Raw genomic sequence first — 24,619 nt, forward strand, 5'->3', positions numbered from 1 at the left:
TTTTTTTTTTCTTTTTAAAGCATACATAAAACCATCCACATCCTTTGCATACCAATAACATGAATAATAAGGCCTGTCAATTCCGGTAAGAAACAGCCTACTACTAAAAGTATGGGGAAATAGGAGATCAAAATGTTAAAGATTATTATTATTAATATCATTATCATTATTATTGTTATCATTGTTATTATTGTATCAAATAATTTCCAAAACAAAACATCCATTTGAAATATAAATCAATAAATATTGCTTTGCTGGTTTTACCTAATCCACTTATCCAAAGACACTTGCTCATTAATCGATGGTAGTGATGGTGGTGGTAGTGGTGGTGGTGGCGGTGGTGATGGTGGTGATAATGGTGGTAGTGGTGGTGATGGTAGTGGTGGTGGTGATGGTGGTGTAGTGGCGGTTGTGGTAGTAGTGATAGCAGTGGTGATGGTAGTTGTGGTGATGGTGGTGGTGGTAATGGTGGTGGTAGTGGTGGTGATTTTAGTGGTGGTGGGTAGTGGTGGTGGTGGGTAGTGGTGGTGGTGATAGTGGAGGTGGTGGTGGTAGTTAATGTTGGTGGTGATGATGGTGCTGATTATTGTGATGAAGATGATATGATGATTTATGTATTTAATGATGATAATAATGGTGATGATGATGATCATGATGATGATAATGTAGATAGACTGTGGGGATGACAATGATGATGGTGATGATGATGATTACATGATAATGAGGACGGCTATGATGATGGAAGTGGTGATGACTACGTTGGCAAGTTGCTCGTTCTTCTGCTGAGTATCCTTGTATGTGATGACGTCGATGATTGCAATGGAGGGAGTGATGCTGCTGAAGACGATCACGCCAAACATTATATTCATCTGCAAAGAGGGTGTCCGAAATCTTCATTTTCATTAATAAAGCTAGCTGCTGTAAAATCGAATGCATGTACATGTAATAGGCCCTTATGTGCAGTAAAGTGCCGATCTCAAGATCAAACAGGTTGATTTATTCTCTCGCCATCCTCCACCTTTATCCCTCTTTTTATCCATCTCCTTAAACCTCTACTCAATTGCGTTGATCCGTATATAATCTTCCTCACTAATCGTCTCACTGCTCACCGTCTTCCTTTTACCTCTCTCCGCTATTCTCCCCCCATCACCACCACTCTCCCCCCATCACCACCACTCTCCAGCTGTTCCCCCCCCCCCCGATCTGCCAGTAAATGTAAGGTATCATGCATACTATTCTTTTTCTTCAAATTCATACTAATTTTGAAGGCAATAACTCTACAGAATTTCTCACAACTGGGCGATTCCATGCTAGAAAAACCAGCCACTTTCACATTTTTCAACCTACTGTCCAAACAAACGAGAAACCTATATTTTGTGTTGGGGAATAATATAGTACTACTGGGTAGTCATATGAAAAAAATTACCAAGAAAAATATGTTGTCCGTTGATTAATTTGAGGAGAAAATGTTAAGTCCCGTACGATACATTTTCACCTTTAATTCTCCCATAAACAAACCTTTTCCGTTGGTGATCAGTTTTTCACATGACTGCCTGCTTTAACTTTATTATTGACTAAAAATATTTTTCTATTGCTAAAGCAATTAGCTAAGAGACAAATTGTCAAAATGTCCCATACGACACGTATGGAATCGCCCAACTGCATGTTCTCTTTATTTAATAATAATAACCAATAACAGATAATTTATTATGCACCATCTATCTAGTAAACTATTCTGAGGTGCTTTTTTTACATGCATCGAGATAGATGGAGTTCATGAATCACCCCTTACGAAGTTCAGGCTCCACTCTGCGGTGTTCTGTGCTCCTTCCTCATGCTAAGAAAGGTTTATTTCCAATTCGTCTAATGCCACTTCGTCCAATTGCCAACTAATCTACCATCATTTGGTCTACCATCGGTTCATCTACTCATCACATTTAGTCTAATGCCTTTCCATCTAATAACCAGTTGGTCCAATAGCCATTTAGTCCATATACCATTTGGTCTAATTAAGTGTGCAAAATGAATGAAAAGAAAATGGGTATTAGACCAACTGTTTATTAGATGAGATGGTAATAGACAAAATGGTGATTAGACAAAGTGATGACCGGACCAAATGGTTGTTAGATGAAACGTTGATGGACATAAAGGCTTTAGACCAAATGAAGGTAGACCATATGGTGGACGAGTTGACAGAGGACAAGTTGGCAATTTACCCTAAGAAATACAGCTTCAATAAAGACAAGAAAATACATCACTTTCAGTCACTCACATGTTATTTAATACATAATTATGAAGCAAACATGCCAAAACGGCCATGTCGTAGTATCTTTCATTTATTTTTTTTTCAGATATAATATGAATAACATTTACAATAACATTATGTCATAGGAAAGTTAAATGCATTTTTTTTTTCATGTACAATTTTTTATTTCACTCCTCAACTCATCGTCCCCTACCCATAAAGTGTAGTGCACGCTGTCGTTCTCTCTAAAATTAAGAACATTCCATACATAATACTTGGACATTGAATAACAAAAAAAATATGCTGAGCCAAAAGGGAAAATCATCTAAACAAATTTAAGTGCAATTTGAGGCATGATTGGTCTCACTTGGTCTCTTGCCACTTGGTCTAATTTCCACATAGTCAAACACCAAATGGTCTACAATGATCTGGTCTCAATTTCATTTAGGCCTAAGAACCAGGAGTCCTCATATCTTGTTTGGCAAGGATTATTTATCTTAACATTCTAATTTTCGGTTTGGCAAATATAGCTTGGTGGTTGGACCAAACAGTAGTTAGACCAATGGATAACTAAGCCAAAGCGGTCATTGGACCTTCTGGAAATCAGACCCAAAGACTAATTAGACCAAATGAAACATGGACCAAAAGCGTAATCCTGAATGGAGTTCACCCATTTAGAAATTAGAACAGGTGCTTTTTACGACCAAGCAAGCACAGACAGATTACACAACAATTTTACAATATTTCAAGATAAATACGTCAAAAATATAAAGCACAAAATAGCTCATTTAAAAGAATTTTCATATTCTTCTTTGTGTTAATTCCTGAATTAAGACATCACATTTATTCATAACTGAATAAAATTATTGTAAATTATTATAGTCATAAGTCTTTACCAAATGCTGAAAATACGAGCTTAAAAATGAACAGATTCATGTACTTAGTCCAAGAGAAATAGCAAAACTTGAATAATATGAAATCCACCAAACTTTGTAAATTGATATAACATATTCCCCAAATTTAAAAAAAAAATACTCAGATGGCGAGAAACTGGTGGGTCCCCAAGGGAGCATTTTCATGACACAAAATGTCAGTGATTTTTCACAGACTATTTTTTTCTCAGCCAATCAGATGCAAGGATTTCAGTAGCTTATAACAAATAGTATGCGAAAATCAGTGATTATTTATTTCATGAAATACTCCCCAGATTTCAAATTGAGTTGGGGTGGGGGGGGATGATCGACAGGCTAAACATTATTCATTGAATGTAAATTGTAATACATATTTTGAATTATCAATGGTTTCTTTTCTGCTACTGGGCACTGTAAAATTGTTTAATGTAAATTGTGTACATAAAGTAGCAAGAGGTGTGAAATAATTTCAAGACCTGGGCCCCATTTCATAAAAAGTTACTATGATGTAATTATGAAGTCTTGCTGGAATGTCAACTACAATGGCAACAGTGAAAATTCTACTTTTTCATTGGCTCTTCTAATAAAAGGTGATATTCCAGCAAGAGTTGCGATCATTTCATGGCAACTTTTCATGAAAGGGGGCCATGGTTACCAGCTTTCAACATTCAATCTTGGTTTTAAAACAACTACGGTATTTAATAGTGAAAAAAAGGCAAACCTGAAACCCTTCTTCACTTTCATACCATGAAATCAACTATGGCTTTCAATGTATTTGTTTTAGATGTTATCGTCACTCACGATGGATCATCGGAGGTGATCAGTATCACGTTATTCAATTCCAATGTCATCCTTCGCAATTTTCAATGCCTGAAAGGGGGAGCATATCATAATTTAAAATTGTAATTTACATGGGTAATTTACAATACTAAATTACAACATGCAAATGCTATTCACAAATGATATTTACAGATTGCATTATTAGTTTAAACATGAAATATGACCCTTCGTAGTTACAAGCAGTTGAAATGCTACCTTATACATGTATACATTCTTCATGAAGTTTGGAAACTATCATTCCCGAATTCCATGAAAACTTTCTTACTCTGTTCATTTTTCTTTGAATTCCAAATGAAAAGTATGTGAAACCTTTTCTTATTGCGTTGTGCATCACACTATCGAGTGGTTTGAAAGACTGGATTTTGATTTCAAGTCCTATTTCATTCAAAACAGTATCACAAGTGAGGGGGAGGAGAACAATCTGTGCAATAGATGTGTTGATTACAGTGAGGTTAACACAAACATAATAAGAAATTATGATTGAAATCCTAACAACATCTTTCATACAACAAAATATAAATTCAAATTATTGAAGGAGGAACAATATTTGGTAAGTGGAACAAATATTTGTGACAAAAAAACACAAATTAAAACAAATAGAAAATACAGGAGGGAAATGTGATAGCAATGGCAATTTATTTTTTGCACAAGATTGTGGTCCAGGTCGAATCAGCGAATGACTTTCCCGCTTTTTACTAAAAGGATGATAAGGGTGATTTGCCCAAGGTATGACTGACATATGGGTGAAGGGCATCGCAAGGTCACGTATCTACAAGCGAACAGAATCAATGGCAAGGGTTTGGTCCTATGGTAATACATATTCTTGCCTAAAAAATTGCTTAGAATCCCCCTCCTAAAGTTTTTCATTTAGCATATATAAAATATGAAAAATACACTGATCAACGAGAGAGAGAGAGAGAGGAGGAGGGGGGAGGAGACAGGGGGAGAAAGGGAGGGAGACAAAGGAAATCTGACGGAGGGAGAAAGACAGAGATAAAGAAGGGATCAATTTGAAATGAAAGACTCTCTAATCAAAGTTCTATAATTCATACCAAACAAAAAAAGGTATAGATGAATGATAAAAATGACAGAAGAAGAAGGGGAAAAGGACAATTAAGAAGTATGCAGAAGTGACGGTAGTAGATTTGTATTTATATACCATGATATACTTATCAACGACCACATTGGGCGGTACATCCCAAGAAATTGAACCTATCGATGTCTGGTGTCCTCGCACACTCGTAGAATACTGTGCTTTGGATCACAAGATCACCAAACAAAATAAAGCTAAGGTAATATAAGTTACCTATAAATACGTACCAAAGAGGAATCACTTCAGTGCAAGTGCGACATTGGTTCACAATCCATGATTTGAGGAAGGCTCGAAGAGTTTCAACAATCTCAATGAATTAAATTATACCATGAAATCTAGGGGGGGGATGCAAAAACTAAATAAGTTACGCATTCAATTACATAGCTGCAAATTAATGTTACAGATTATTTGGAAGTCTGCGCCGTATCCTACACCCTTCATCGTTACACTTTACCTTCACAGCTATAAAGCATATTTCCTCATAAGTCAATATATACAAATTTCCTCTCATACAAATTCATTGGCTTAGATACAAAGAAACATAAAGACAAAAACAGAGGATGATATATTCATTTTCATTTCCATACAAGATTCACAAAATAATTATATTGTATAATGCTGAAAAAAAACTCAAAAATATCTGCAACACTTTCAATAGATATACAAAGTGTCTGTTGGTAAAAGAAGGAAATATGAAGATGAGAAAGATGAATGTAGCGTTGAAAAATTAAGTCTCAGAAAGGTCTTCTCTCTGCGATGCAGTTCATTCTCATTGAGTTGTGAATTGAAATATATTTCAGTAATACCATGGTCACATTTGCTCTACGGCGGCCGTACGGCGAGTCGAAAACAGCCGTTTCGACATATTTTGTACCAACTACATACAGGTGGTTTGAATTAAAATTAATAAAACGGCTGTTGTTGACTCGCCGTACGGCCGCCGTAGAAAAAATGTGACCATGGTATAAGTCAGAGAAAATCCACGGAGGGCAGCAGCAGTGTTGCAAAGATTGGCATTTTGACTGCCAAATTGTTTGGAGTACATTTTAACTGCAACATATTGTGTGCAGAAAGTGTACTGTGGTACACTCCTTTCTTCATTTAAGTCCAATAAAAACAGAGTTATTTGATATAGAGCAGAGCTACCAAGTCTCAAGCATTATGCGTGAGACTCAAGCATTTTGGACTCTTGTTCATCCCCTCAAATCTCTGTCTCACGCAACTATCACAGCCTATCCCCATATACATTGTACATAATGACTGTGACCTCACTCAGATTCACAGAAAATCTCAAGCATAGCTGGTCTTTGAACTTGGCATCTCTGATAGAGCCATTTCCTTTCAGTTACAACGCACTACATGCACACTACTTCATGTCTGGGCCACGAAAACAATAACTGAACAGCACAGAGTGATCAGGGGACTGTAACACAGATCTTAGCAATCAATCGTTGGACCTTTACCTACGATTGATTGCACTGACTACAATGTACAATCAATTGTACAGATCAAGCGTACGATCAATCGCTAACCTTTGTGTTACAAGACCCAGTTTAACCCATGCAATTCATTATTAAAGAGCTAACAATCTGGAACAATCATATGAAATGCATGCGAACCTTAGGAAAGGCTGTGCTTTTAGTTTCTCCAGTTGCCAAGGCAGTTGAAAGCGACAAATGCTCACTCAAAAGAACTTAGGGGATGCTAGGGAATTTTCAGAAAAATACAAGTGGCAATACGTCAAATTTTGGAACATACTTTCCTCAGAAAGCTCTTTGCGTGTGCCACTAATTCCTAAAATTCAAATATAATGTGTCAATTTTCATAATCAATCTCAGAGAAAAAAAATATCCTGATATGAAGCTACCAATATGTAAGGTATTCCACTAACTACCATTTCTTTCCTGTAGCCTCAAACACAACGTCGATTTATTCCCAACAAGAAAAATGTAAGAAACCCATAGACTTGGCAGTATGTTAGTTTTCAAAGCAGTTTGATTTTCAATATCAAAGGCATGTTTCCATTGCTTCAAATGTCTGCATGATGCACAAGTTCAGGTTTGCAATTGCATTGCATGTGCAATGATCCAGATAAAATACCATGAAGTTTTAACAGTCTGACTGTTCACCATGATAAGTGACAGCTTTCACTAACTTCATCGATTTCCTCTTCATATTAACGATGGTACCAAACTCCATACATATATCAATGATTTTCTCACAGAACGTGTTCTCAAAGACATTACCTGCCTCTTTTATTGGCGATAAAACACATGACATATTGGTAATATGATAAAAATATCATTCAAGTTTCGAAAGATTCATATAATTGATCATACAAAGCAAAGATATTATTAATTCTTTAGGCTTCTTGTATTTTCTTCTTTTAATCGAGTACACATGATTAGACAGTAGGTTCCAAAAAGTAAATCTTGGCAAATATTGGATGACTCCCGTCCTCCAAAAGTGCACAATGCAGGATGGTTGAATGAAGCGCTGTGATAGCAGTTCTGACTCTGGCCTTGTAATGAGAGGGTCACGTGTTCAAATTCCACACTGACCTAGCATCCTTTGGCAAGGCATCAATCCATACATACCCACACTCCACCCAGGTGTTCAATGGGTATCTCCCGAGGATGCGAAAGCCTATGTAGAATGCTTTGCAAATGAGTTAAGAAATCCATGTTGGAATGCTTCCTCAGGAAGTGGAGAAAGTGCCTACACTGCATCCGGGTAAGCCATGATCCGATGACCAGGGTTATGATACGCCTGTACATATCTGTAAAGCTCTCAAAGACATCATCCTAATATAATAAGCTTTACATAAAATCAGATTATTATTATAGTCATTATCATAATCATGGGATATGCAATTGGGGATCCATCATGTCAGCAGAGGCCGAAGTCCAAACTTTCAACGCTCGATGCATTCTGAAAACATAATTCCAGCAATAAACATGCTGGGACTGGTGATCTCCATTGCTGAGTATAGGTATTCAATCATCTTCAAACAGTTCACTTGAAAGCAGTGACAGAATGAACAGTGCTTATATAAAAATGAATCATATATAACAGTTATGAATCCAACGTGGCTATTGCAGTCTCATTCTTAGATTCTGTGAAAGCTGAACAACCTTGATTTGAAGTCCTGCACGGTTGACTGCCCTTCCATACATGGCCTCTACTCGTTGCAAAAGGCTGCCAGACTTCAGGATATACATCAACCCACTGCCATCTGGAACTGTGTAATTCATGCTCATAGTCAATGATAATTAGACGATTCAGTAATCATAAAGGTTAACCCATTGCCTTCGGGAACTATGTGATCCATGCTCATAGTCCATGATAATTAGACGAATCAGTAATCATAAAGGTTAATCCATTGCCTACTGGAACCGGATGATTATCCCTCGTCAGAGTCAACGATAATTAGAGAATTCAGAAGTCAGGGTTCAGACCAGTGGCTGTTAACGGTGAATGCGAAGTAAGAATACCGGTGATAGAAACACCATAGAAATGTGTGCAAATTGAGAACAATCCGAGCGGGTCGACGCCCACCCCGTGGAAAAAAACAGGAAATGGATAGAATGAACTTTGACCTTAGTAGACCCAGCTGACCGGAACCCACTGCGGCGTGGTGCATATCTCCTCCATGGCGTTCTCCAGCGTGCGTATCGTGTCGTCGATGTCGTTGTTGACGATGGTCAGGTCGAAGAAGTGACCATAGGCTTGGCGGAGGAGCTCGGATTCCTTGGCAAGTCTTTCCAGGCTACTATCCTGTAATAGCAAAGAGAATAAAATCGAATAATAATAATAGTATATTTACCCAGGGTAGCCACTTCAGTTCCGAAAACTGTTCTCCTAGCGGGCCCTGCTATTATTATTACCGCGGCCAAGCTAGGCTACCAATTCAGGTGCACACAGCTTTTTGAGGAATCATTTCCTGCAGCACACTGTGGATTAATTCCTTGAAGGAAACTACATCATGGTTGGGATTTGTTTGTAGACTAATCTACTGGGCCACGATTCTCCACATCGAAATGAGAATAAGATGATGAGAATGAAAATGTAAAGACATTTGTAAGCATTAGGGAGGCCTTGTGAAAATATCCTAAATATTGGAGTGTGTTGCATTTAGTATTGGTCATACCGATTAAAAAAAAATTACTCGGGAAGAAAAAAAAATCTGTGCACACACTTCCAAGATATTTGTGACTGAAAAATCAGCAGCATTAGCGTACCTACGGGAGAGAGGAGTCACAACCCATGCAAGGGACGCAGCCCTGCCCCCCCCCCCACTAGTCACAACTGATCCCTGACAAGCCACTTGAAGAGCTTTTTTTTTTTTGCTTGTCAAATTTTTTCCCGGTACGAAATTGTTTATTTTTGGTTGATCTTTTTTTTTTTTTTTGCTTGTCAAATTTTTTTTTGGAAAATCCTAGGTAATCCACTGATCAGCATATTTTTAAGAGTCAAATCAATGTTGACCGATATTAACTGAAAAGAAGATTTACAGAAAAGAACATTTAAGCGATATTCAATCGAGCATGTTATCATAACCACCGGCCCAAACTAGCTATGGGCTCAAACAAGGAGACTGCCGTTCTACTGGACACTCCAATCGTGCCATCCCAGTATAGGTATTATACTATTCTTTTTTTTAGGTCAACTGCCATCAGGCCAAAACCGAATAACAAAAATATATTTCAAAAAGAAAATCCTCAATATTGTTTATATTATAGTTCTTAAAATTCCATTCTCAACCATGTATCAACAATGTTTCACACATCATTTACATTGCTTTTAATTCAAGAAATAAGGATCGAGAATACAACTGTTTTGATAAGCAAAATGCTTCTGAATTAATCAATCTTAAAGAGTAAAACAATACCTTTCCTGGGCTTTCCTCTAAGTCAAATCATGCACGAATTCATTAAATTAAATCTTGGTACAAGTATTTCTTCACTGAGTTTACTTACATGTACATCATTCATGCCTGTGAGAGTTGGTGCAGCAATGAAAACAACAAATGGAGCAAACTCGGCACATCTCAAAACCTTCAGAGCCTGCATACGAGAGAAGATGACAAAATACAGTCAATCATTTATTCCTTGAAATTATGCAAACTATTATAGGTTAATAATAGTTTCCTTGTTCAATGTTGAGTAGCCTATTTCTGTTGTTACTATAAATTTTCATCTACGATTATGTTGTAATTAATGTAAACATGTTCAGTCTGGTCCTAGGACCTATGTATCATGTTTTAAACCGAATAAATAAATAAGAAATGCTTGTGCACTGTAAAAGGCTTGATGGGATATTTGAAGTGAAGGTTCTTACATCCAAGTCCGTTTGGAAGTGCACAGAGACATGAAAAGGTACATCATATACGCTATACAACAACTGAATATTATTATTATGCACACCTTGTAAGCAAATAATGAAACTCATGTTCTTCCTCACACAGTGAAAATATTTCAATGAAAACTTTTTGGCTGTATATTGAACATTATATTTCTCATGTTGGTTTGAAAGTGAAGGCTATAAGTGTCTTATTTTCTATGAAAAGGGATTGTAAAAGACTGGGATGAAAGACTGTTGAAAACTAACAAATTAAGGAATGAGAGGGTCAAGAACAAATTCCTAGTTTTTTAAAAACCTGTGCAAATGTAAGCGTAAGTGTCTTTCCCATAATAACCAATCACAAAGTATTTTTAGTGCAAAGAATATATATGTTGATTTGGTCATGAATATCATTTATACCTTGGTCACATTTGCTCTATGGCGGCAGTACGGCGAGTCGAAAACAGCCGTTTTATTCATTTTTGTTCAAACCATCTATATTTAGCTGGTACAAAAATGTTAAAACGGCTGTTTTCAACTCCCCGTACGGCCGCCGTAGAACGGATGTGACCATGGTATTATTCATATTTTTTGCAACAAGAAATATATATGTGACAAATTAACATTAATTTAAATTACATGTGCACAGCATTTGTCGACTGGGATGGCGTAAAAATTTAATGCATTCACAAATACTTGTACTAATTGAGATATCCCTTCCCTTTTAATATTAACGTCAATCATACATGTATTTTCCTAAACCTGTTGCTCAAGTGGAAACAAGTCAAAAGTTATCCTTGAAATCTAATCAAATATAAAATAGCAAACTGTATATGTACTACTAACGAGAGATTTCCACTAATTCAGCATTTTTTTTTGCAATACAAACATGAATTTTTGCTAAGCTGGCTTAGCAGTCCCATACCTGAGGTTCTACGTCGAGTATAGCAATCAGACTTCTATTGTGGATCTCCCTGATTGTGTCTAGCTTGGTCCCATACATAGCATCTTCGTGCGTGCCGTACTCCAGATACTTGTTATTGGCAATGTCGTTCATCATCTCTTCGTGCGAGACAAAGAAGTAGTTTTTGCCGTTTTCCTCGTCCGATTTACACCTTCTCGTTGTGTCTAAATGAAATAGAAGAGGAAAGAGAATAATAATGCAAAGTGGATTTTTATTTTGGAGTAGACTTTTTTTCTAAATCATTAACAGGAAATCCAATAAAGCAATACAGCTTTTGGAAATCATTTACAAGAATTGTTGAAGATAAGTAATAAGTCAAAGCATATAACATGTTTGAATAAGGTGATTATAATTTTTTTTGAAGGGGGATGATCTTCTCATCTTGGCCGCTTAAACTTTGTTGAATTTCTAATCTAATTTCTTTCTAACTTTCAACATTGTATTTTCCATGTTATCATACTTTCGCACAAATCACTTTTGCATGTTCATGCTTTCATATGAGTGAAATCATTCACCCTGATCAAATTTCCCATCGACCATGGAAAAATCTTATCTTGGCTGCTGAAATTTTCTGAAATTCCTATTCTGGTTTCTTTCAAGCTATAAACATTCTAATTTCCCATTTTTTATGCTTTTGCATAAATCATTTTTTTATCATTTTAATGGTTTCTTAAGAATGAATTTATTTACCCAGACCAAATTTCCCTTTAACCATGGAAAGAACAATTCATCATATGTATTGTAGATATATAGCTAAATTACTTTTATTATGAAGATATATTTGATTTGTGGAGCATTGTGGCCCAGTGGATTAGTCTCCAGACTTTGAAACAGAGGGTTGTGGGTTCAAATCCCAGCCATGGCGTAGTTTCCTTCAGCAAGAAATTAATCCACACTGTGCTGCACTCAACCCAGGTGAGGTGAATGGGTATCTGGCAGGAATTTATTCCTTGAAATGCCGAGCGCGTGAAAGCTGCTTGAGCTACGGCCAGGGTAATAATATCCAAGTTCTTTGGAAGGGCATAGAGATGTTATTTATAGCGTGTTATGCGCTATACAAGAACTATTATTATTATCATTTGATGAATTTGCTCTACAAATAACAGTACAATGCAACCCTGTGGTCACTGAAGACTTCTCTTTATTAACAACCCAGTTTGAATAAATGAATAAAAATTTTGAGTATACTTACGTGGGATTGGATATGCATATTTATTGGGATGACTTGTGATGAGTGTGTTCTTTATGTGTCTCCTGCCGACGCCGTGGGCTCCTAATAGAACTAACGTTTTCCTCATGAACGCAGGCAACCTAACCACCTCCTCGTATGTGACAAGATCTAATTGGTCGAATACTGTATGAAAGAAGATCGAATGCAAAGAGGTTAATCCTCATAGAGGCAGCAGGGAAGTACGATGACATTGTTCATAACACCATTGAACCGTGGAATAAAGGGACACTTCTGTAAAATAATCAACCTTTTGGTGCATCGGACACCCATTTTTCCCATTCTTAATTCACAACTCTTCAAGCCATGATAATTTAATAGCATTACAACATTTAATATGAAAAAAGAGCAAATTCATTTCAGGTATTTACCACAAGTAGGTACAACATTGGTCATAATACCACTGAACCGTTGAATAAAGGGCACTTCCGAAAAATAATCCACCTTTTCGTGCGTCTGACACCCATTTTTCCCATTTTTATGCTTTATCTAAATTGTATGAACTTTTAAATGTATAGCCTTTTTAATGCATTGTTCTCTGGTTTTTACTATGTATTTAATTGTGCCAACACCAACCTGTAAACATGATTTATCCAGCTCCTCCTGTTTTTTCATGTGTGATTGTTAACATGTTTGATTATCGATAAAGATCATTTTTTCATTGAAATTGGGACGTACCCACAGACAAACCACGGAACATGAAATACCTAGATAGAACAGGCCCATTCATCTTTCATGGACTATAATGGAACATTTAACAGCCATCTTGGATTCAACTCAACAAGATACCTAGGAGGCAGGGTTGTTTGCTTTCTTTCATATAATGCAGAGCATGATCCTAGACTAAGATCTCCATGGACAAGAGCAATTGAGATTTACAAATAAATTTCAGCCCGTTTGAGAATTAACTTCAGGAATATCGCAATTGTACACATATTTGTATGAGCATAATGATGCTTGACTGTGAAGAACGTTCCATATTTAAAGTCAACCTGGGGTCCAGTTTAAAGGAACTGTCATCAACATGTTTTGCTTCATAATCATTGTGTAATATAAGTTAATTGATTGATTTACTCCAATACTGACTGCAATTTACTGCACATATCGTACATACACTTATCTCTTTATCTTCTTTTGGTAAAGTCAACACTAAGAATCTACAGACTTCTCCAAAGTTTCATAAAAGTTTGAAGGGCACCAACCTGCATTATGTTTGGCTAGGTATTTATCCCTGTACTGCTTCTTTCTTCTCCCGAACCACGTACACGAGGCTTGTTGCTCTTTCTTCGCTCTCTCTATTGCCAGACATGCTACTCTCCTGTAGTTAGATAATGAAAATATATGATTGAAGTTTGTTTATTACATTTCACGTTTTTCAATTATTCGCAATTTATTCAACACTTCATAAATTTAATTTACTAATACAAAATCAATATCATTACATAAAATTTCATAGAATCCCGTGTATACAAGTGCAATATTTGGTAGCAGTCCTCCCAGAGCAGAGGAGAGCAAACTGTGGTCTTGTGGTTAGGGCATTGGACTATGATAGTGAGGTTGTGAGTTCAAACCCCAGCTCAGCCATTATCTCCACTTTAACCAAAAAGGCCAGAGTAGCTTCTGTCGTCTACAAGGGCAGCCAGTGTGACTGATTAAGGTGCTAGGGGGGCAGAAAGGTGCTTTGCAGATTTCCTGCGGGAGTTACTTTCACAGAAACAGAAATTAATTTTGTTTTCTTTATCTGCACTGGTGGGTTTTCATGGAGCTGTTGGTAAAGTTACGCACAACTTTATGCACAACTGGAACATGTTCTTAGGCCATAAATCAATTATATAGGGATATCACATAGCACAAGAAAGGATCACCAGTCGTTTGTAAAGTCATTCGTATCTTACAAACAGCTTTATGAAACACCCACCAGGACTTCTGTAAAAATATCAACTACCCTATCTTGTGTTTTGGTTAAGAAGAACATGTAACTAGATGCAATTTGGCTCAATACCCACCATTCTTGCAGCTCTGGTGATGGAATGAGACCAGCCGTACCGTTAAGAGGTTCACCCTCTTTCCTGGCTTGCCACCAATTATGATCGTCTTTACTGATGATCTGGAGGATATCCCCGCAACGGAAACTAAGACCTGCTTGTTGGCATGGTATCAAGTCGTCCTGACCTGGGTCGTAGTCAAACTGGGCTCGGACGTAGATCTGTAGAGGGTAAATGAGGGAAGGTAAAAATAATAATTTATAGATTTATAAAGTGCAGAAACTATTCACTGCAGTATATATGCTACCAAGCAAAATAAGACTCCTAATATGCTTCTTATAAATCAAACAAATGTTTTTGACTTTTTGACTTTAATAATGGTGCTTTCCCAACGTTCAGGGATAAGCTATCTGAGAGCTCGGGGAAACCCAAGATATTGAAATAACAGGGATAGTGAAAACAAAATCATGTAGATGATGACATCAATACATCAAAGAAAACGCATCTAACAAAAACTCTGATGCTATAGCATTGTGTGTAAGCATGCCTCACCACTGTTTTCAGTGGAGGTGTGAATGTAGTTGGAAAACGCTCCGTCCATCGGAAAACAACCTATGCATGTTAAAGCCAATACACTATTTGTTAAAGAGCAGGGTGTTCACCCGGTGTATTGCACCTGCCAGTCCCGGCAAAAATTCTGGTCAAGTCAATCTTGACGTTCATATGCCATAATAATCAATATAATGTCACTTGATAAAGAGTTGCAGCGGCACTCGAAAGCTCGTGAACTTGTAAGCTAGTGAACACTTTTTGCGAGAGTGATCACGAATTTCCTAGAAAGCCAGTGAACACTTTTTGCGAGAGTGATCACGAATTTCCTTGTTGACCATAGTAGATTGCGAGACAAATGAATACCCTCTAGCGAATATAATGATTGTGGGCATAATAACAGAAAGACAACATAGATTTGAGATGGAAATGCGGATGTTGAAATTATATCTAAAAGATGTTTCGACTTCAACTACAAAATCACATTTCCATACTGCATCATTACAATTTCTTCAACACATAATATTCTTTCTTTTGTTTAACACTAAGTGAATCAGTGAAAGTCCATAACCATTGTGTATGCCAAGGTTTACTGTAAGATACAGAGTTAACTTCAGAAATACATTAAATTCTAGAAAAATCGGGAGAAAAATGCCAGATAATCTCATGCCATCTATCTTCACATCCAGTCCATATAATTAATCATTTTCAGATGAATATTTTGTATTCTAGCAAAACTGAAGGTGAGCTTCAATATGATTCATGTTTAACAAAGCTACAAAAGGACACTGCTCGCATAACTTTCAGAGAGTTTGAATTCAAAACAACCTTCCATGCTAGTCTATATGAGAAGAGATGATTTAAGGGAGGTACAGACGCACACAGTTTGTTGACTGAATGGGAGATGATCATGAATCATTTCCGACTGGACCTACCTCACAAGGCTGGGGTGCACTCCTGTAGCTTGGCACAATCTTGAAGGTGATACTGCCTTTGAGTTCCCGCAGCATCTTCTGGAGTTGATCGACGGTCTGGTTGGCCACAGAGACATTGTTGATCTCGCGGATCTCGTCACCGACGTGGAGAGTGGCTTGGCGGTGGATCATGCCGCCGTGCATGATGCGAGCCACAATGCATCGTCGGTCTTCGTTCATCTTCAGTGTGATGCCCTGTGAGGTCATGTCATAAGAAAAGTCAGAGCAAGCGCTCAACATATCACTACCACAGAAACTTCAAGACAATATTGAAGGGTTAAAATTAACAAAGAAAGCTACAAACTAGATGACAGGTATCAACTATCACTTAACACTTCTTTTGAACAGAATGCTCAGTAGTGAGCATATTATTTACTAACAAGCTATACTTACCTATACCATCTCATCAAATTGCTATTCGTTACCCTAACTCGAATAGCCACCGGTAAAAACTCCCCGAAAAAGGCTAACTGCATTCAGGTAGCCTGGGAAACCCGTCACGGAACGAGACCCATAAAACCCGGTCTCCGCATATAAGCCCCCTCTTTCGTTACCGCGACGTCGCTGAGTAAACGTTTAGCCACCGCGCTTCAGTGTTTTTCTTTTGAATCACGATGTCTGAAGAAATAACTGACATGAACATTAATTCCCAAGCCTCCCCAAATCTCAATCAAGGGGAGAATAACTCGGTCAAGACAAAGCCGAGGGTCAATATTCACGTGGAAGGAACATTTTTTGTGTGTGTCTAAGTCAGATCTTATAAATGATCTGAAACTTATTAGCAGAGGCACTTCTTGTTGCAAAATTCTAGACCAATCATCATTGCTGCTACTTTTCACAGAAGCTGTCTTACTGAGACTATTAACAATTGGTTTGATGAACTAATGCCTAGAAATGTTTATCCTTTCATATACAAGGCTCAATCAGAAAATCCCCACCTTCAGGGTCTGGACGTTTCTTTTGAAAAAAATCCAATGGAGAAGGCACTTACCAAGGGTTCTTCCGAGTTCTTCTGGAACTGCACAAGTCGCACCCTGGTGACTGCGTCTGTCTGGTCCATGTTGCCGTTGGGCGGTTGCATCAGTTCAGTGTCTCCGTTGAGGTAGGGCATAACAGGGGGTGGAGTCACCCTGATCGCGTGGTCGCTGTAAACTTCGTGGGCTACCACGTCATGGGCCTGTAGCAGTGCCTAATGGTACGAAAAAGTCACATACACATTTGAGTCGATTGAGGTCAGCTGAAGTCATAAATTTTGCTAATGATATTAAACGTTCCATTTGAAAATAACGGGGATAAAGGCATAACAATTGTGATTTCACTGTAATTGGAAAATAATAGGGATTGAGATTATGTGCACACGAGAATACCAATGGCACTATATAAATGCACATAATAATAATAACATGCATTTCTATTGCGCAAAAACTATTTGTATACATTCTATTGCATTGCAAGAGCTCCCCATATGCTGTACATACTACTGGAATAAATAGGTTTTTAATCTTAGCTTGAAATTATGTATAAAAGTTGTTGAATTCCCAATGTCAAGGGGAAGTTTGTTCCATAATTGTGGGGCTTAAAAGGTTAAAAGGTCAAGTAGTCAGGTAACATGGGTCAACAAAAGAAGGGGGTCAAATAATTAGAATGAAAGAAAGTCTAATTAATTCTTGATATTTCAAAACCTGGTCAACAATCATCATATTTCAATACAAAAAATACCAAAAATTGATGAAGGGATAAGGTGCAACTACATGTAGGGTAATGAGTGTCATTATTAGGCAGGGTATCAATGAGTATAAGTCTAAGTACTGGCACAAAGTCTTGATAATCAGCATAACCCTAATGATTATAACTGAAATTAATGAGATCTACTCAGGCTAATCCAGCATGCAGTATCAAAACATTCTGCATGGATGCTAGCAGATTCTATTTCTTTATCAAATACAGCATGTTGAGTCTTTCAAGTATTTAAAAAAATATATCATTTCACAATACTGTATATACTTGCCTCAAAATGGTAAAGAAAGATTAATATGGTTTTATAGCAGATTGTTATCCTTTGCCTCAGTACAAAAAGAGTCCTTGATTGCATTTATTGCATATAAAACCCTCATATGAGAATGTAGCACAGTCCCTATGTCAAGATAACGCAGCAGACATGTGCAATACTTCCCATGGTGACCTAGATAAAGGGTATTTCATTCTCGGCTACACACCTCGATGAGCCTCCCTAAAGCTTTCCATGACATTTTGACTTGACTTTTCTCATTAAGAGAGATAGTGTTTAAAACCACGATGACTGACAGTCCATGTGCGTCTAAAGCATGACATTTGAAACTATTTCTTATTGTTGATTTGGAATATTCAAATATGACTACAAGACTAACAGAGGATTTAATAAATTGCATATTAAAATCATACCTTCCAAATTCACGTTCATTTCCGAGCAGCTATACTGTGCATACCATGGCACTCAAATTATGGCCCACAATGATTGTATATCGCCACACTGTTTACCAAATACTTATCATATTTACATAAAATCCATTAACATAATCTTGAACAATGGCAATATGTTTCATTATCTGTGGGCAAACAAAAGAAAAGTTCATTGGGGTACCAGGGAGATATATTTTTTTCATATTCATATTCAGACAACTTTTGTTGACCTACAATCTGCTCATTGATTTCCCTTTTCATTTTTCTAGGGATCTTCTTAAAGTTCAAGATGGCCAGATTCTGTCACCAAAATGTTAGCCGGGACAATAAACTAAGTACTGTCTTCCATTTTTAAAATCAATTATCGGATTATCTATCAAGTGTCGTCCTGTTCTAAATAGCACCTTAGATGGGTATGAAAAGGGGGAAATTTACAAAAGTTTCTCCACTCTTGATCTTCTTGACATGTATCTAAATTCAATCGTTTTTTTCAAAAGCACCCCTAAAGGATTGTTATCTAATGAAATCTTTTGACATAATATGCTTTCTAAAACTCTTCATTCTTCTTCTCAATGTGTGCTACATGTACCCTTTTCTGTAGAATTCACACACTTGTCTCCTCAAAGTTAAAAAGATACATGGGGAGGGGTGTACAGTGGGGGAAGGGTCCTCAACCTAAATGTAACATACCTCAGTTTTTATATATTAAAAAAAATCTGTTTTGTGTAAGCGGATGCCAAAGGCAGGAAGCTATATAACAGTTTAGAAGCACTTGCCCAGTCGGGCAAGGAAATTTTCAATTAGTTCAAATATACTTGCCAAAAAATCTCTTTCACTTCGCCCAAAAAATCCTTGAATTTTTTTTACCTCTTGAAAGGAAAGTATTGCAGTTTTGTAAGCCATTGACCTTTTTTTCTCACTTTTGACATGAACTGATCTGTTATTGCACTTTTTTTTTCCAAAGTGATTTTATCTTGCCTGCCATGACCAAAATTAGGGTCAATATGATATCATATCGACCCTAATTTTGGTCATTCTAATGTGAGAATTTTGCTTGCCCAATTCGAGCAAGTAGTTTTGGTCTTTACTTCAAAACACTTGCCCGACTCTATCACTTGCGTCGGTCAATCAGGCAAGTGCTTATGTAGCACCCTGCCAAATGGGTCTTCTGGCTGTTTATTAATCAAGTGTACATGTACATTGAATGCTTATAGATAGGCAACGAAAGGACTGATATGGCTGTAGTTCTTACCAAGGAACTTGAAAAGCTATTTACCCACTTATTTATCCATTCAGGTTACATTCCAGCTTATTATTATATAAGGATATAACTATAAAGGCAGGCATGCTCGGATAACTGGTTGGTGCTTCATAAAGCTGTTTGTGAATTATGAGCGACTTTAAGAAAGACTGGTAAGTCTTTATTTTGGTAGATGATATACACCAAATTTTCATTAATGCTGATTTTACTAGTGCATAACAAAGGATCACCAGTCGTTCATAAAGTCGCTCATAACTTTACAAACAGCTTCATGAAAACACCACCCAGGTGGGTGTTTCATAAAGCTGTTCGCAAGTTAAGAGTGACTTTAAGAACGACTGGTGATCCTTTCTTATGGTAAATGGTATAATCAATGGCGATGGTTTAGCGCGTAAGAAAGGATAGCCAGTCATTCATAAAGTCGCTCGTAACTTTACGAATAGCTTTATGAAATGGCCCCAGGAGTGTAGTGCAGAGACTTACCCTGAAGTAGGGATCACTGAGGATGGCCTGTAGTTCGTAGGCGTCTTGGCTGTCTTGATTGTGTTGCCTGAACAGCTCCAAGACCTGTTCGGTAGTGACATGCACAGACTGTAGAGGTACGTTCTGCAATGGTAGCATAGGGCAAGACATGTTGCGTTCACATATCCCTCCATCAAAACGTTCAAAAGGAACGCTCCTCAAGGTCAAAAGAACGTTTTGTCAAGGTTTGAGGAACGTTCCTCAAGGGTAATGTTTCTTGGGATTTTAATAAAGAATCATTTTCTAAAGGAAAAGGAGCGTTTCAGAGGCTGAGCCTCTACCCTTTCCGAAGCCAAAAATTATTTCCAAGGGCAAAAGAATGTTATGTCAAGTTATAGGATTATCCAAAATATGACATTTTCTTTATAAACTCTAGCCTTTTCCCACTTTCCATTTTGCTGAGCAATTAAAAGCAATGCCAAATTAATTTCAATGAAACTAATATTTACGAGTAGGAGATTATAATCTACTCCTTCCTGGGGTAACTACTTGATATTTTTGGTTAAAAAGGCAAGGAGCATTCCATTGTGATTTTAAAGCATGCATTGGTTAAAAATGGAATGGTTTATTAATGGTGGTTGTGAGAGTGAGATTAGATTAAAATGATGACGAGGGTAATATGAGAGAGGGGTATTTACGCCATGTCATGCCACTATGCTGTGTTGAGTAACTGTACAATCCTAGAGTAATGCATGAAACTTTCATGAATTTTCACGTCCAGAATAGTGAGAATTATTCAGGGGACAGACCGATTTTGGTGGTGTAATTCATGCATATATAGGCCTACTTCACACAAATAGCTGAACTTGCATTGCTGCAAGTACAGTTTGGATCTAATGAGAAGGACAAATCTGTTTCAAACGCCTCAACGAGGAAAGTTTTATTCATTCATGAATGATTTTATTCATTCAGAAAAAAAACAAGAAGTGCTTGTTTACAAATAACACTTGTGTTTCTTTTGTTAGATTTGAAAATTCTGGTGCTGTATCATGATATGAAATATAGTTATTCCATAACATGTCTTGAATATGAATGAAAAGGTAGTCATTTCTGCTTCAGGAAAGTTCCACACACTACAATAGAATTGGTTGTACAGTTACTGCTCTACAAATATCTACAATTATACATGTATTTCTGAGTGATATATGCATATGAACAAAATGCAAGTTAAATGGAACATACATGTACAAAAGTCAAAATACATAAAAAATATAAATACCATGGTTCATAATTACGAAATGAGGCATATACAATGTTGAATGAAAAGGGAGGAAAAATCGATCAAGAATGGTTATTGCAGTTCGAGTACTGTAATGTAAGGATGAAATACATGTATTTTGCAATTCATGCGTAATTCCAATATTCAAAACATGTTCTGCATAGATTTGCATGTTTTTTATGGCTTTGTATTCTTTAAATATGTTAAAAATGTTACATTGAGACCCAGAAGGGATCTATTGCTGTGGGAAATCAATGGTAATAGCACACTTTTGCTTCTCAATGGAACATCGTTGATCTGCAATAGTGCCCATATGGTTCTCAGCCTAAAACATTTTTTCCATAAAATGCTGAAAAACAATCAAAATTGTGATTGATATGATGTCATATGAGTGGGAAAAAATGATTGCAAAATAAGGTGCATGTTTTCATTTGAAAAATCTCATCTCTCTAATGGAAAACAACACACTTTTGCAGTACAGTGAATCAATTTGGACCTGTTCTATAAATAGGGGAGACCGGGGTGAGTTGGAACATGGGGTATACTGCCCTCAATTTATTGCAATAATAATACAACAGTGTTGAATTATTATTACGTGTAGCAATAAATTGAGGGCAGTATTGTATAAATTTATTTTACAGGCTTTAAAGAAAATTACAATGTTTCAACTTACCCCATGTTCCAACTAACCCCGGTCTCCCCTATAGTTAAAACTATGCACTGCCATTATGACAGATACCATGGTAACAGGACTCAGCAGCCAATCACAATCAAGGTTGCCATGGTAGCTACAATAATGGCAAAGTTACCATCATAGAAAGTCTTTGTGAAACAGTCCCAACTAGTATCTAAGTTAATATGCAATGAACATCGGTGCGTACATAATATATTGATGATAATATTTGGTTTTGAAATTTATCAATTTTGAAGCAAACATGCAAGCAATCAATTAGCTTCAGCAAAGCATAATCGGCGAATTCGCATTCAGCTCTTTAAATTAGTAGTAAAATGAATGGCATTTCCTAAAGCCCATTAGTCCTTTAATCTGTATTCAATTAACATGACTCATTTCCCAGTGAGGACATACCCCGTGGTTTTACAGGAAGATTCAATCAAATACCACACTGCCAGACAGGGTGCGTTCAGACGGAATAAAGTTAATCTTAATAAAGATATCAATGTAATACCATACTGCTAGATAAGGTGTGTTCATACAGAATAAATTCATTTTCTTATTAGGAACACTTATCAAATACCATACCGCTAGACAGAGTGTGTTCAGACAGAATGAAGTTAATAATATCAATAAAGATCTACATATCAAATATCAATACCATAGAGAATGAAATCAATATTCTTTATCAAAAAGACTTATCTAATAACATACAGCTAGATGGGGTGTGTCCAGACAGAATAATCTTTATTAAGACACCAATTGTATATTGACACCGGTACAAAAAAATCATTAAATTGTATTTATAATTTTTTGATACAATATTTGCTGGAAATATCCCTAAAAGATCATTTTGGTAACAAACTCTCAACTATAATGTTAAATAAATTCACAATCAACCTCAAGTGATGACTTACAAAAAAAAATCTAGTCATTTTGACTAATTCATTGTAGAGTGGAAGGAACTCCACTGATTCTCTATATCATCTATTCAGATATGACTGTCCAGTCTGTCCTACTCAAATATGACGAGATGAATATTCAAATATGAAATAGCGGTTGAACCCAGTGTACCCTTTCACTAGTCATTTTGACATCAGAGCCCCATCTTACAAAGAGTCATGATTGATCCAATCAATCGTAAATCTATGGAAATCCATCAGTGTCATAACTTCTTCTGCAGGAGTTTTGCAAATCGTCCGTTGTAAACAGAGGCAAACACACCAAATTGTCAAGAAAACAATAAATCTAATCTATGAATATACATCCTACAATGTAGCTAGAAAACACTTTGAACAAACATGTATTTTAAAAGATGATATTGCTGGCTTTCTATAGTTGTGTGTGGTTGATTGGATTAATCGCAACTCTTTGTAAGAAGGGGCCCAAAAGTTTTATTTCAGAGTGTACTCCATTCATTCTCTATCTCTTTCCAACACTTATGCCCACATTCTGACTGAAGTTAGGTTGAATTCAGACTCTACATAGACACATCAGTATAGGATTCAATTTGTCACCTCATTTGACATACAAATCATCCGTAACTGTCTGGGACAAAAATAGTTTTCTCTGACCACCATAAAAGCATGATGCAATTGCACAGTAAACATAAGACATACAATGCACTGTATAGTTTTCTCTAAAAATAAATTTGGCTTCCCATAATTTACTGTGGATGAACCTTACAGGAGTAGTTTAAATAAGTGTTTAAAATCTAAGGCAACAAGGTCTAATTCTTAATAAATTAAACATGATTGTTAATTACGCACTGTAAGATTAAAGAGAAATGCCAGTAGTTGCAGTAAACATTGATTTCATGAGAAAGTCTGTAAAACCAGGCTTAATTGTCAGTATATCATCGAGGATCTAGATCTGGTACAGTTACATAAACTGAATTTGTGAAATCTTGAAATCTACGCTGAAAAATGTTCACACTGAAGATCACCAACACAGATAGGCACACGTGGGACAGTGTATTATTATTGCTGGAATAAAGACCCGACGGAAGTGACCGAATCCGCGCTTATTTTGCTTATTTCTCAGCAATTACACAATTTCTTCCAGAATCCTTTGGCACATATTTTTTATTCATACAAACAGACACTTGGGTGGTCATTATATTAGATTCTGTAAAAAGTCATTTTGAGATCGTTACCAAAACTGGAATTTATCTTTAATATTGTAAACAGAGTTGTTTAACTTTTAAAATGCATTTTTACTGTGTAGATACACTCCATCAGAGCCACGGAAGAAATGTAGGGCCCAGGTTGAACCAAACGCTCACTGTCATTACATACTATGTACATGTATCTTCATCCCTCCTCCACCTGAGACTATGTTGTCTTGAACTTCTCGTCCAGACTAAACAACCTC

At 36.8% G+C, this 24,619-nt stretch overlaps 1 protein-coding gene across 6 annotated transcripts in view; it reads right to left on the reverse strand.

The window, feature by feature from the left end:
• Positions 1-6,926: 6,926 nt before the first annotated feature.
• Positions 6,927-24,619, reverse strand: part of LOC121429451 (peripheral plasma membrane protein CASK-like) — a 48,591-nt gene continuing 30,898 nt past the window's right edge. For 3 of the 6 annotated variants that reach the window (XM_041626461.1, XM_041626463.1, XM_041626465.1), the window contains 9 exons: positions 20,316-20,399; positions 17,124-17,321; positions 16,094-16,327; positions 14,631-14,830; positions 13,827-13,942; positions 12,589-12,750; positions 11,358-11,560; positions 10,069-10,155; positions 6,927-8,866 (listed from right to left, as the gene is read on the reverse strand). In XM_041626461.1, coding sequence (XP_041482395.1) covers positions 8,690-8,866; positions 10,069-10,155; positions 11,358-11,560; positions 12,589-12,750; positions 13,827-13,942; positions 14,631-14,830; positions 16,094-16,327; positions 17,124-17,321; positions 20,316-20,399 — 1,461 coding nt within the window. In that variant the 3' untranslated portion in view covers positions 6,927-8,689. Of the gene's footprint in view, positions 8,867-10,068; positions 10,156-11,357; positions 11,561-12,588; positions 12,751-13,826; positions 13,943-14,630; positions 14,831-16,093; positions 16,328-17,123; positions 17,322-20,315; positions 20,439-24,619 lie in introns of all 6 variants that reach the window. The other 3 variants (XM_041626460.1, XM_041626462.1, XM_041626464.1) reach the window with 1 other exon arrangement.

The sequence above is a fragment of the Lytechinus variegatus genome, chromosome 16, assembly GCF_018143015.1.
Source record: "Lytechinus variegatus isolate NC3 chromosome 16, Lvar_3.0, whole genome shotgun sequence".
NCBI classification, from domain to species: Eukaryota; Metazoa; Echinodermata; class Echinoidea; order Temnopleuroida; family Toxopneustidae; genus Lytechinus; species Lytechinus variegatus.